At 39.1% G+C, this 15,523-nt stretch overlaps 1 protein-coding gene across 1 annotated transcript; it reads right to left on the reverse strand.

Moving 5' to 3' along the window:
- Positions 1 to 299: 299 nt before the first annotated feature.
- LOC114520664 (laccase-2-like) lies at positions 300 to 6,886 on the reverse strand. The gene is made up of 6 exons (XM_028540985.1): positions 6,762 to 6,886; positions 6,546 to 6,578; positions 3,729 to 3,794; positions 2,661 to 3,018; positions 2,162 to 2,525; positions 300 to 1,885 (listed from the first exon to the last, which is right to left on the reverse strand). Exons 3-6 carry the CDS (start codon positions 3,781 to 3,783, stop codon positions 785 to 787), a joined length of 1,878 nt encoding a protein of 625 aa, XP_028396786.1. The 5' UTR covers positions 3,784 to 3,794; positions 6,546 to 6,578; positions 6,762 to 6,886; the 3' UTR covers positions 300 to 784.
- Between the last annotated feature and the right edge of the window lie 8,637 nt (positions 6,887 to 15,523).

Here is a 15,523-nt window from a genome sequence, read left to right on the forward strand (position 1 = left end):
TGGTACTGGAGCACGGGACTAATGATGTAGTTTTTTTATTCCTTGGTTGATAAAAACTAGGAGCCGAAGAACAATGATTTGATATTCATCGGTATATACAAAGTAAATATTAGTAACCCGGATAGTTAACGAGACTTTGATATAAACGGTTATTGAAGGTTGATGGCATTCCGTGTACGCTGATCTGAAATCTATAGGCAGTAAATCAAAACGATGTTCACTTTGACGATTTGAGAGTTAGCAGCACATTTTCAGTCTGCACCAGGTTTTAGGGACAAAAATATTTATTATTACTCATACAAGAAAAACAATGACTATGTACGTTGTTGAAATGTTAAACGTGCGAAATGGTAAAGTTTTAGGCCCAAGTGGGCAATACAAAACGTTTAGAATATACCTTATACAACCTATGTAATTAAATGTTGCGTAGGCTACGAACAATTCAAAATCCCCGTGAATCTAAGACTGCATCCCTAAACTACAAACTATCTCAAGTATTATATGAAAACGTGAAAGAGATTGTTCTTTCTAAAACCATTTCTGTTTTTTCTTCATTTGCTTCCCCAGAAGCTTTCTTGGATTCAGACATTCCTCTTCATAGTTCTCGCCAGCAGATTTACCGTCGTCCATCTCGCTCTTGACATCAAATTCTTTAGCCGGTTCATTTTGAACTTGCTCCTCGTCGGCGATCACTGGAGGTTTTTCGGTGCTCTTTGGACACACGATATGCTCCTCCTTTACTTTAAATTCTTCAACACTCCAGCAGAATTCTGTGGTTGCTGAGTCATTCATTGCAGTCGGTGGTGGATTCTGACAGTCGGTTTCTTCCCCTATGGAAATCGCCATCCCATCTGTTAAGATGAGGGTCAATGTGACAATGCATGATCCACCATCCTGGATTCGTTGCACGGAACCTAACTACAACATAACCACCAGCAGGAATGATGATCACATCCTTGCGTATCGTTGTGTCGTTAACAGGGGGTATATGTGGTCTACCCTCACTCCAGTTACCATGTCCACAATCTGGTACCTTTATATCATCGTTCGCTTTTTCTATTGTACCATTCGCGAAATACTCTGGGTAGGCGATTTTTGTCACCCAATATGAATGACCGTGCATGTGGTTAGGATGTGTTGCCAGATTTAATATACTATCTTCTCTTTGACTTCTTGGTAGCGAGGAGAAGACGAATTCGATGGACTTTGAACGATTTATTTGTTTAACATAAACCGCGTGCGGACATTCAACGCCACCGCAGGGCGGGTTTTGGTTATACGCGCATTCGCCTGGAACGCGTCCAACGCTCATGTCGAAAGGTATGCTTGGTAACCCATTTTTAACACTGTTGATCGTTGGGCCCTGGTTGAATATGAAGTCGAAAAAAAACTCTTGTACTAGTGGGTCGTCTGGAAGTTCATTTGGAGGGGTTGGAACTAGCAAGCTAAGAGCGTTGTACACGTTGATGCAACGATACGATGGAACATAATCCTCAGGGTAGTTCTGGAAAGGACAGTTCAACGCTATACATTCTCCCGTGCAGGGGTGATCTCTTACAATTCCCGCGTTTCCTTTATACTTTAGAAAAGCGATGCCACTGACTTCCGGCATACTGCGGTTTTGGCATTTGACCGCCACCGAATCGATTCGAATTGGAAAAATTGTCCCTGGTTCGAAATCGTCCCGTGTCTTCACAACAAAATCGTATCGTTCGCCGACATGAACGTGTAAAACGTCAGTTTCAAAAGGTTTTGTAAGATAACCGTCCGTGGACACAACGATCAATTTATGGTCATCGATAGAAATGCGAAAGACGGTCTCCTCCATGGCGCCAATCACTCGAAATCTGTAGTTTTTCCCTTTCTCCACCGTATAATATGGTCCCTGCAAATATTAATAAATTTGTGTAGTTAAACAGATTCGCAAAAACACACCTCTTGGCAGCGAGACATCATTTAGTATCAACGCAACGCGGTATCATATATCTCGTTTTAAAGTTGACGTGCTCGCTTGAACAACGTGCTACGATTGGACCTGGCTTATTTTGGCAACGAAAATCACACCACCCACCTCTAGTTCTGCACCCACCTTTCGTTCCACCCCCTACACCCACCTCTAGTTCTACTTCTAACTCGGACATTGCAGTTTTCAAAAACGTACCTCATGAATTCCTTCATCTACAGATCCTCTTAGTACAACGCCATTTATTAGGAATGCGGAAATTTTTTTATTAAGTTGTGGTGACCGGGATTTATCCAGCATACAAACGCCTCCTTGTCCAGATTCCAGGTGTTCTGTAACAGACAACGTGGAATTCTCTGGGAAATCTTGAATACTCTCTCCCTTCAGGGGCGGGAAATTGCTCAATTTGTCCAATATTCCTTCATTTTCTCTCACGATTAAAGCTCCTACGATTCCGTGATCTCTTTGATATCCCACGTGGGAATGATACCAATGAGTTCCCGAAGGATGAGCCCGGAATATATATCTAAAATGAAACGTGTATCTCTGTTTACCCCCTGCACTTTGCAGTGGGATTCCTTAATTTCTGGTGGTTGAAAATAAAGGGCTGTAATGAATGTTTTAAGGGGGATTATCAACGTTTGTTGACTTTGCTAACCCTGGAGATCTCCTGATGAGTGATAAAGTCTACGTTTTCTACCTGAATTTTCCACCTTCTTTGGGAATTGCGTATTGCGTTATATTTGCCACTCCGTCCATCCAGGGAACATTTCTCTGATGCATCCCATGCCAATGTATCGAAGTCACTTCATCGATCTTATTGATGACATCAACGGCTAATATTCCTTTGTGTTTTACGATAATCGTGGGGCCAAATCTACCATTATTAATTTTGAAACTACTATTACCACCTGTGATCTCAAGCTTCACATAACAACCTTTGACTTTGTCTCCACAATCACATACCGAAGGTTCAAAATTCGTTTCATTAGAGCAGGGGATATAGGATACGCGGTGCTCGTCGAAACAGACAGGAGAATCATTTGTCGATAAACCTGTAAAATTTTACGATCTTATTAATGCTACACACAACAAAAAGACTCCTCACTTCCCCTCCTGGCCATGTCGTCACCCCAGACATTGACATACATATACCTGGACTGCCTGCTCGTCATTAACAATGCGTGCTTCAAAATGGCGGCGATTATGAGAGTGTTTGCTCATAAAGTCGACCACTGACCAGTATTTCACTCTCATATTCATCAGGAAATCTGATTATCTGGATCTGACTTGCCACGCTCGTCGCTAAAAGTGTACGAGCAGGCAGTCCAGGTATATATATGCATGTCTGCTGATTTACTGAATAGAATGATTTCAGAATCGAATAGAAAGATGTTGTATATTATATCCGTAGACCGTAGGCATAGACGAAATCCAGCTAAAATCTTCTGTCGTGAAAAATAGCAATCTTGGCTATATACGATGCAGAACATCATTTAAAGTGGAAGTCAAATCCGTATTGTAAACAAGCGGTTTGTTTACATTTTTGAACTTCCACACTTTTTAAAATACATTGTGTTGTCTGAATATCTAACAACATTTAGGTTCAGTATGCTTTCAAATGAATATAAACTAGTGTTTTTGTTGAACAAAATTCGAAACAATGCGAAATTTGGACAAAATTTATTCAGAATTTGTGTCGGAGCTCACTTCCACGGACTTGACTTCCACTTTAAAAACATCTGTTAAATATTTCTATGCATACCCTGCACTGTTGACATCACGAAGAGAGCGGCAGCTAGAGCCAGAATATACTGCATATCTAAAGCCTCTAAAAGTAAATCGAGAAATTAAGAAAGTTGCTAATAATATTTAGCATTTAACGAGTAAAGGAAGTCGTTTCAATGATTTTACAATGGTCTTTCCAATACTACAGATGCAGCCGGTTGCTGGTAGCGCTATCCATCGGATAGTGATTTTTTCAATCGTTCTGGAAATGCTCGAAAAGCAATAAAATATCAGATCTGGAACGAAAAATTATTAAAGCGAACCTTCAGGAAATTGTACTGAATTTAGGAATACTAAGGATTTAATGAAACGGTTTCCATTTGACGCCGACGACGGCAAAGTATTATTGTCGGTGATATTTGATGTGTCAATCAGTGAAATATTTTGTCTTTCTGAAATCATTTTATCCTTGGATGATTACAGACAATGAGTCGGCGACAGGTCGGCGTCATATGGAAACCAGGCTTGATACACTTGGACCCAAAAACGGGAGATTTCAAAGCAAGTGAAAAAATTACAATCCGGTGGATAGCGCTATCCAGACAGCCTTCGTACAACCGGCCCCTGATGTGTAGATGTGGTTCCCTCCCGACAATCACATCATTCACATGGGCAGAGAAAGCGACAACATAAAATAACCGTGATAACATGCAACCTTGAAAGAAAATGCCACAAAATAAGGAATTCAGATATAGAAGCCAATAAGGAATCTAAAAGATTTTAGATCTAAAAGATTGTAAAAAAACTAGCTTTAATTATTCTTCACGAGCAACCAACATGCATACACTGTCTCATTTACATCTAACCAATAAAGAACATTTGTTTTCGCTCCTTACATATGAACTGAATATAAAACGTCGCATACGTCATTCAATGCTTGTCAACTAACTTTATATTATTTTCTTAATGTATAATAAAACCACATGTTTATCAGAAAACAGACATATATAACATTCACGCCTAACACAGTGTTCATCTTAATTCAACACGATAGATCAAACTCGTAGGACACAAGTCTTTGACAGATATTTCCTGTCAAGGCTTTAAAGGCATTGAATTCGAAGGAGCATTATCTTGTTTAGAATTTCTCGTTGGATCGCCTTTACATGCACTAACACTGACAGTTTAGGAATTGTGAGTGAAGTCAACACCAAAATGTGTGTGATCCTGTAACATCCTTTCCCATTAAATGGCTGCCAACAAAATTCTGGCTAAAAATGCTTGTATTTGACTCGGTATTCGAAGTTGAGGGCATTTTGACTTATTGTGGTGCCAGTTGGCAGATAAACAAAAAAGCACAATGGCAATATATTTATGAAAAGGTTTGCAAGCAAATACTAAAGTTGAAACTACTATGTTGTACTCCAAGTTTCTCAAATGCCAATATTATAGCTTCCGTTGACAGAACTGAAAAATATTTTCCTTTATGTATTGAATATATTACTCTAACTTGGCATTTTACAGTAAGTAACGAACGAGCTTTTTAGTCTTAGCCAATAGAGAACGATTAGCTTAACGTAAGTTTCGTTCATTACTGATAACGAGGCTACAAGTCCTTCGGTGAATGCCAATAACGACGTGAGCGAAAGGAAGGTTTATATCTGTTTTATAATACACCCAGAACTTCATTACAACCGTAATTCTCAATTCACAATTCTCAGCGCACTGCGCGAACGCAGTCTTAAATTGCCGTCGGTGTTTTGTTTTTGTTTTTTTTTGTGTTTTTTACGTTTTCGACCCGGTCTACCTGGCCGCGCAGGCCAACTAAGATACTCGTATTTTGAACTTGTTTGATTTCGTATCGAAATATTTTCGTGCTAAACACACTTCAAATAGTAATCTAAGCCTTGTAACCCCCACTAAAGAAATATTTTACTGAAACAAAAAAATTGAAAAAGTTTGTTGTCGCCGGGATTCGAACTCGGGTCGTGCGAACCAAAAGCAGGAAACTGCATGCACGATACACGTCATATAAAATAACACGTACACGAGTCGCTGTGCATGGCCGATAGCGCAGGAAATCTAGACGTCTGTCGTTCGAGAAAATACGTACAGGTAATCATAATGCTGGATTCTCGACTTGTCTTGTTTGATATGCTCATTCTGCATACACTAGCACACACTGATCATGGTAAACCTACACTAAAACGGGTTTACAGACACCGATCACATGAATCATGAAAGCCTTGTATGCTATGAAAGCCTTGTATGTTATTCTATGCCATTTTTCAATCAAACCGCACTTTCCTTTCAAGGGTAAAAACGGCCAGACCGATCCTATTGAATTTCAGTACAAACTGATTCCCAGAGTACATGATTCCAAACTCAGCCTTATTCACGTTACGTATATCGTTAGCTACATATGCCTAGCACCAAAAATGCAGTTTTACCCGTATATTCTGTACGAAGTGCTCTATTTACTAGAAAACCTAGGAAAGAAACATTTTTCTAAACGAATAAATATTGACAGGAAATGGGGCACAGTTGCATGCAACGATTGGCGCGACGCAGTAACCGCCAGAATTGGCGTCTTGTTTCCGTATATGAGCTGATATATTGTACAAAGCTTAGCCAATCACATCGCGTGACGCTGCAAATTCGGCGAGTAGGTATGTTGTAAACACTTTTCTCAATGAAAAACCGCAGCATTACAGATTACTCGACAGTGCGGCTCAACTATTTGTTCTTGGCGTCATATCACTCACAGTTTCGCACCACGGATATGGTCTATATGATACTCAATCATTAGATGAATCAAAATATTATTTTGGAACAAGAAAATTTAAATTCTAACCTGATTTTCAGCGCGTATCTTGATTTTTGTAGTCTAAGAAAGTAAAGGAATTATAGACGAGTAAAAAAGTTAAAAGTAAAAAAGTTACACGTCATTAAGTTGAGGTAAAATAAGAAGTGAATATTGTAAGTAATATTGTAGCTGGAAAGAATTGCAAAATGAAAGTAGATTAAAATGTACAGCACAGCGAAGTACGAAAGGTAGAAATATTCATACCTGATTTATTGCTAGTCTTCGCCAACCCAAGCTGATAGTGAGATGATGGCTTAACCATTGGTTTAACAGTTATGAACAAGTTTGTTCAAATCTGTTTGATATATAGTCTCGCTATACCGAGTGTGCGCAGTCAGAACAAATCTCTCAAGGATTTCAAGAACTCAAGTGAGTACTGGCAAATTAATGACAGGCCAGTGCGTAGTACATAAATAATATGTTAGCAGTTTGGTCTTATGTAAAAGCTTTATCACAGGGCCATGGCTGGGATCTTAATTCGGAGCAAAAAGTGTGATTGGCTCGTTAGGAGCCAATTAAATTTCGTGTAACATCAGACTTTTCGCGTTTGACCTCATTATGAAAAAGGTCTATTAGGCTTCTCTATCTAGCTTCTCGCTCTGCTTTGCCAATATCGTAAACACGCCCCATCTGGTTGCTTCTGCAAAAATAGACTACATGCATAAAATTGTGGTGGCATAGTGTTAGATATAGATAAGTATATAAATATAGATTTGAAGTATAAGTGTTTCAGATGATGCTATCGACTTTCAGTGGTCTCTAAATCCGCGTTGCCCTCACGAGATTGAGTGTATTCTATCAGTATGGTGTGCATGCGTGTAGGCATAACTATGCGCAGGTATCTGAGTGTCGGCTGTTCAAACAACATTACTCCGGAGTTTTGGGATTGACTTCGGATTGTTGTCGAGACTGGAACATTTAGATGTACATTTGAGAATGAATCGAATGGGATGTAATTTTTACCTCTACCTCGTACGCATGCGCCGTGATTCTCTATAATATAACAATGCCTTTATTTGCGTGTTTTAAAGCCAATATTGGAATATGATGGACATGCTTCAAGCACTTGTCGTGATTAACTAAATTTAGTACGAAGGTTTTTACCTTAGAACTGAGAAGTAAGAATTTTACTTCTCTCTTATTTGTTGTCGTAAACACCTCCAACAGGTCACCTCAACTGCCTAAATCAGATTCCGCAAAGTATCGATAACAGTTTTAAAGGTCGGTATTCCGGGACTTAAAAGGGCGGAGTTATAAAGAAATACATCCTAACCCACACATCACCTCGTGCTGGCGATATTCGTACTGTCACGGTTAAATTTAATTCGATTTGTTACTTTTCGCAAGTGAAATAGAACAAATTGAAGATTGTAGGAAAGTCCTTGAACTTGGCATGTCTTGCATCACTAACCGATTCTGCACAAATAGACTACACACTAATATAGTGGCTTAGTGTTAAATATAGACATTACACTATACCGCATTTGCAAGGTCACGAAATCATTTTAAGTTGTTTTACGGTGTCTCTGTCCTCAACACTTTTTCATTTCGCAGATTATGTTAAAGTAATCATGTCATCATACTTTTGGGAGTAAAATTCGCTTTGCTATGGCTAATTTTGATACGGTGTGCAAGCGAGTGGACCATATGCGCAGGCATCTGATGAGTGTCGGCTGTCAACCAACACTCTAATCTTTTGATGTTTTTCGGATTGTTGTTGAGGCCGCAACATTTGGATATAGCTACATTTGAGAATGAATCGTGTGGATTGTAATTTTTTTCTCTTCCTCCTGCGCATGCGCCGTGATCTCCTGTAATATAACAATGCCTATATGAGGGCGACTGAGTCAAGCAATTACTGATCATGCGAGACTAATCCTGTTGCTGTTGTTCTTCTGATATTTAGGAAGCAACCTTTAAGTAAATATTTCATAGCAATTAAATCGTATAAACCGTAGAGACACCGATTTGATAGCAATTAAGTCGTATAAACCATACAGACGCCAATTATAAACACTCACTAAATATGTCTTGCACAAACGATTTAAAGTTTGCACACGGAAAAACGAATCGTCTAAATTATTAACCTTGTGTGTAGCTACTATAAGTCTCAAAATGGCCATTTCACAGCTGTCAGATGCATGTGTATGATGAGCTGTCAAAAGATTGCAGAATGCGTATTCAGACGAAAAGTAACTTTTAGAGTTATTCAGTAGTTTTCTTTTTGATAGCGATACAGAAATGCACAATTGTGAACCAGTGCATGAATTGATTTTTCGGTTGAGACGTTATAAACACCAATTTCTGCGGTGTTGACCACGAGAGACCACGACCTTCAGTGGTCTCTAAATCCGCGTTGCCCTCACGAGATTGAGTGTATTCTATCAGTAGTATGGTGTGCATGCGTGTAGGCATAACTATGCGCAGGTATCTGAGTGTCGGCTGTCCAAGCAACATTACTCCGGAGTTTTGGGATTGACTTCGGATTGTTGTCGAGACTGGAACATTTAGATGTACATTTGAGAATGAATCGAATGGGATGTAATTTTTACCTCTACCTCGTACGCATGCGCCGTGATTCTCTATAATATAACCATGCCTTTATTTGCGTGTTTTAAAGCCAATATTGGAATATGATGGACATGCTTCAAGCACTTGTCGTGATTAACTAAATTTAGTACGAAGGTTTTTACCTTAGAACTGAGAAGTAAGAATTTTACTTCTCTCTTATTTGTTGTCGTAAACACCTCCAACAGGTCACCTCAACTGCCTAAATCAGATTCCGCAAAGTATCGATAACAATTTTAAAGGTCGGTATTCCGGGACTTAAAAGGGCGGAGTTATAAAGAAATACATCCTAACCCACACATCACCTCGTGCTGGCGATATTCGTACTGTCACGGTTAAATTTAATTCGATTTGTTACTTTTCGCAAGTGAAATAGAACAAATTGAAGATTGTAGGAAAGTCCTTGAACTTGGCATGTCTTGCGTCACTGGTTGATTCTGCACAAATAGACTACACACTAATATAGTGGCTTAGTGTTAAATATAGATATTAAGGATATTAAGGATATATAAAGTGGAATAGTGTTAAATATAGATATTACACTATACCGCATTCACAAGGTCACGAAATCATTTTAAGTTGTTTTACGATGTCTCTGTCCTCAACACTTTTTCATTTCGCAGATTATGTTGAAGTAATCATGTCATCATACTTTTGGGAGTAAAATTCGCTTTGCTATGGCTAATTTTGATACGGTGTGCAAGCGAGTGGACCATATGCGCAGGCATCTGATATGAGTGTCGGCTGTCAACCAACACTCTAATCTTTTGTTTTTTTTCGGATTGTTGTTGAGGCCGCAACATTTGGATATAGCTACATTTGAGAATGAATCGTGTGGATTGTAATTTTTTTCTCTTCCTCCTGCGCATGCGCCGTGATCCCCTGTAGTATAACAATGCCTATATGAGGGCGACTGAGTCAAGCAATTACTGATCATGCGAGACTAATCCTGTTGCTGTTGTTCTTCTGATATTTAGAAAGCAACCTTTAAGTAAATATTTCATTGCAATTAAATCGTATAAACCATAGAGACACCGATTTGATAGCAATTAAGTCGTATAAACGATACAGACGCCAATTATAAACACTCACTAAATATGTCTTGCACAAACGATTTAAAGTTTGCACACGGCAAAAACGAACCGTCTGAATTATTAACCTTGTGTGTAGCTACTATAAGTCTCAAAATCGCCATTTCACAGCTGTCAGATGCATGTGTATGATGAGCTGTCAAAAGATTGCAGAATGCGTATTCAGACGAAAAGTAACTTTTAGAGTTATTCAGTAGTTTTCTTTTTGATAGCGATACAGAAATGCACAATTGTGAACCAGTGCATGAATTGATTTTTCGGTTGAGACGTTATAAACACCAATTTCTGCGGTGTTGACCACGAGAGACCACGACTTTCAGTGGTCTCTAAATCCGCGTTGCGCTCACGAGATTGAGTGTATTCTATCTGTAGTATGGTGTGCATGCGTGTAGGCATAACTATGCGCAGGTATCTGAGTGTCGGCTGTTCAAACAACATTACTCCCGGGTTTTGATATAGACTTCGGATTGTTGTCGAGGCTGGGACATTTAGATGTACATTTGAGAATGAATCGAATGGGATGTAATTTTTACCTCTACCTCGTACGCATGCGCCGTGATTTTCTATAATATAACAATGCCTTTATTTGCGTGTTTTAAAGCCAATATTGGAATATGATGGACATGTTTCAAGCACTTGTCGTGATTAACTAAATTCAGTGCGAAGGTTTTTACCTTAGAATTGAGAAGTAAGAAAATTTTTTACTTCTCTCTTATTTGTTGTCGTAAACACCTCCAACAGGTCACCCCAACTGCCTAAATCAGATTCCGCAAAGTATGGATAACAGTTTTAAAGGTCGGTATTCCGGGACTTAAAAGGGCGGAGTTATAAAGAAATACATCCTAACCCACACATCACCTCGTGCTGGCAATATTCCAACTGTCACGGTTAAATTTAATTCGATTTGTTACTTTTTGCAAGTGAAATAGAACAAATTGAAGATTGTAGGAAAGTCCTTGAACTTGGCATGTCTTGCGTCACTGGTTGATTCTGCACAAATAGACTACACACTAATATAGTGGCTTAGTGTTAAATATAGACATTACACTATACCGCATTTGCAAGGTCACGAAATCATTTTAAGTTGTTTTACGGTGTCTCTGTCCTCAACACTTTTTCATTTCGCAGATTATGTTGAAGTAATCATGTCATCATACTTTTGGGAGTAAAATTCGCTTTGCTATGGCTAATTTTGATACGGTGAGCAAGCGAGTGGACCATATGCGCAGGCATCTGATGAGTGTCGGCTGTCAGCCAACACTCTAATCATTTGTTGTTTTTCGGATTGTTGTTGAGGCCGCAACATTTGGATATAGCTACATTTGAGAATGAATCGTGTGGATTGTAATTTTTTTCTCTTCCTCCTGCGCATGCGCCGTGCTCCCCTGTAGTATAACAATGCCTATATGAGGGCGACTGAGTCAAGCAATTACTGATCATGCGAGACTAATCCTGTTGCTGTTGTTCTTCTGATATTTAGGAAGCAACCTTTAAGTAAATATTTCATAGCAATTAAATCGTATAAACCGTAGAGACACCGATTTGATAGCAATTAAGTCGTATAAACCATACAGACGCCAATTATAAACACTCACTAAATATGTCTTGCACAAACGATTTAAAGTTTGCACACGGCAAAAACGAATCGTCCGAATTATTAACCTTGTGTGTAGCTACTATAAGTCTCAAAATGGCCATTTCACAGCTGTCAGATGCATGTGTATGATGAGCTGTCAAAAGATTGCAGAATGCGTATTCAGGCGAAAAGTAACTTTTAGAGTTACTCAGTAGTTTTCTTTTTGATAGCGATACAGAAATGCACAATTGTGAACCAGTGCATGAATTGATTTTTCGGTTGAGACGTTATAAACACCAATTTCTGCGGTGTTGACCACGAGAGACCACGACTTTCAGTGGTCTCTAAATCCGCGTTGCCCTCACGAGATTGAGTGTATTCTATCTGTAGTATGGTGTGCATGCGTGTAGGCATAACTATGCGCAGGTATCTGAGTGTCGGCTGTCCAAGCAACATTTTTCCGGAGTTTTGGGATTGACTTCGGATTGTTGTCGAGACTGGAACATTTAGATGTACATTTGAGAATGAATCGAATGGGATGTAATTTTTACCTCTACCTCGTACGTATGCGCCGTGATTCTCTATAATATAACCATGCCTTTATTTGCGTATTTTAAAGCCAATATTGGAATATGATGGACATGCTTCAAGCACTTGTCGTGATTAACTAAACTGATTTAGTACGAAGGTTTTTACCTTAGAACTGAGAAGTAAGAATTTTACTTCTCTCTTATTTGTTGTCGTAAACACCTCCAACAGGTCACCTCAACTGCCTAAATCAGATTCCGCAAAGTATCGATAACATTTTAAAGGTCGGTATTCCGGGACTTAAAAGGGCGGAGTTATAAAGAAATACATCCTAACCCACACATCACCTCGTGCTGGCGATATTCGTACTGTCACGGTTAAATTTAATTCGATTTGTTACTTTTCGCAAGTGAAATAGAACAAATTGAAGATTGTAGGAAAGTCCTTGAACTTGGCATGTCTTGCGTCACTGGTTGATTCTGCACAAATAGACTACACACTAATATAGTGGCTTAGTGTTAAATATAGACATTACACTATACCGCATTTGCAAGGTCACGAAATCATTTTAAGTTGTTTTACGGTGTCTCTGTCCTCAACACTTTTTCATTTCGCAGATTATGTTGAAGTAATCATGTCATCATACTTTTGGGAGTAAAATTCGCTTTGCTATGGCTAATTTTGATGCCGGTGTGCAAGCGAGTGGACCATATGCGCAGGCATCTGATATGAGTGTCGGCTGTCAACCAACACTCTAATCTTTTGTTTTTTTTCGGATTGTTGTTGAGGCCGCAACATTTGGATATAGCTACATTTGAGAATGAATCGTGTGGATTGTAATTTTTTCTCTTCCTCCTGCGCATGCGCCGTGATCCCCTGTAGTATAACAATGCCTATATGAGGGCGACTGAGTCAAGCAATTACTGATCATGCGAGACTAATCCTGTTGCTGTTGTTCTTCTGATATTTAGAAGCAACCTTTAAGTAAATATTTCATAGCAATTAAATCGTATAAACCATAGAGACACCGATTTGATAGCAATTAAGTCGTATAAACATACAGACGCCAATTATAAACACTCACTAAATATGTCTTGCACAAACGATTTAAAGTTTGCACACGGCAAAAACGAACCGTCATTATTAACCTTGTGTGTAGCTACTATAAGTCTCAAAATCGCCATTTCACAGCTGTCAGATGCATGTGTATGATGAGCTGTCAAAAGATTGCAGAATGCGTATTCAGACGAAAAGTAACTTTTAGAGTTATTCAGTAGTTTTCTTTTTGATAGCGATACAGAAATGCACAATTGTGAACCAGTGCATGAATTGATTTTTCGGTTGAGACGTTATAAACACCAATTTCTGCGGTGTTGACCACGAGAGACCACGACTTTCAGTGGTCTCTAAATCCGCGTTGCGCTCACGAGATTGAGTGTATTCTATCTGTAGTATGGTGTGCATGCGTGTAGGCATAACTATGCGCAGGTATCTGAGTGTCGGCTGTTCAAACAACATTACTCCCGGGTTTTGATATAGACTTCGGATTGTTGTCGAGGCTGGGACATTTAGATGTACATTTGAGAATGAATCGAATGGGATGTAATTTTTACCTCTACCTCGTACGCATGCGCCGTGATTTTCTATAATATAACAATGCCTTTATTTGCGTGTTTTAAAGCCAATATTGGAATATGATGGACATGTTTCAAGCACTTGTCGTGATTAACTAAATTCAGTGCGAAGGTTTTTACCTTAGAATTGAGAAGTAAGAAATTTTTTACTTCTCTCTTATTTGTTGTCGTAAACACCTCCAACAGGTCACCCCAACTGCCTAAATCAGATTCCGCAAAGTATGGATAACAGTTTTAAAGGTCGGTATTCCGGGACTTAAAAGGGCGGAGTTATAAAGAAATACATCCTAACCCACACATCACCTCGTGCTGGCAATATTCCAACTGTCACGGTTAAATTTAATTCGATTTGTTACTTTTTGCAAGTGAAATAGAACAAATTGAAGATTGTAGGAAAGTCCTTGAACTTGGCATGTCTTGCGTCACTGGTTGATTCTGCACAAATAGACTACACACTAATATAGTGGCTTAGTGTTAAATATAGACATTACACTATACCGCATTTGCAAGGTCACGAAATCATTTTAAGTTGTTTTACGGTGTCTCTGTCCTCAACACTTTTTCATTTCGCAGATTATGTTGAAGTAATCATGTCATCATACTTTTGGGAGTAAAATTCGCTTTGCTATGGCTAATTTTGATACGGTGAGCAAGCGAGTGGACCATATGCGCAGGCATCATGAGTGTCGGCTGTAAGCCAACACTCTAATCATTTGTTGTTTTCGGATTGTTGTTGAGGCCGCAACATTTGGATATAGCTACATTGAGAATGAATCGTGTGGATTGTAATTTTTTCTCTTCCTCCTGCGCATGCGCCGTGCTCCCCTGTAGTAAACAATGCCTATATGAGGGCGACTGAGTCAAGCAATTACTGATCATGCGAGACTAATCCTGTTGCTGTTGTTCTTCTGATATTTAGGAAGCAACCTTTAAGTAAATATTTCATAGCAATTAAATCGTATAAACCGTAGAGACACCGATTTGATAGCAATTAAGTCGTATAAACCATACAGACGCCAATTATAAACACTCACTAAATATGTCTTGCACAAACGATTTAAAGTTTGCACACGGCAAAAACGAATCGTCCGAATTATTAACCTTGTGTGTAGCTACTATAAGTCTCAAAATGGCCATTTCACAGCTGTCAGATGCATGTGTATGATGAGCTGTCAAAAGATTGCAGAATGCGTATTCAGGCGAAAAGTAACTTTTAGAGTTACTCAGTAGTTTTCTTTTTGATAGCGATACAGAAATGCACAATTGTGAACCAGTGCATGAATTGATTTTTCGGTTGAGACGTTATAAACACCAATTTCTGCGGTGTTGACCACGAGAGACCACGACTTTCAGTGGTCTCTAAATCCGCGTTGCCCTCACGAGATTGAGTGTATTCTATCTGTAGTATGGTGTGCATGCGTGTAGGCATAACTATGCGCAGGTATCTGAGTGTCGGCTGTCCAAGCAACATTTTTCCGGAGTTTTGGGATTGACTTCGGATTGTTGTCGAGACTGGAACATTTAGATGTACATTTGAGAATGAATCGAATGGGATGTAATTTTTACCTC

The sequence above is a fragment of the Dendronephthya gigantea genome, unplaced genomic scaffold, assembly GCF_004324835.1.
Source record: "Dendronephthya gigantea isolate DGI-Jeju-01 unplaced genomic scaffold, DenGig_1.0 000016F, whole genome shotgun sequence".
NCBI classification, from domain to species: Eukaryota; Metazoa; Cnidaria; class Anthozoa; order Malacalcyonacea; family Nephtheidae; genus Dendronephthya; species Dendronephthya gigantea.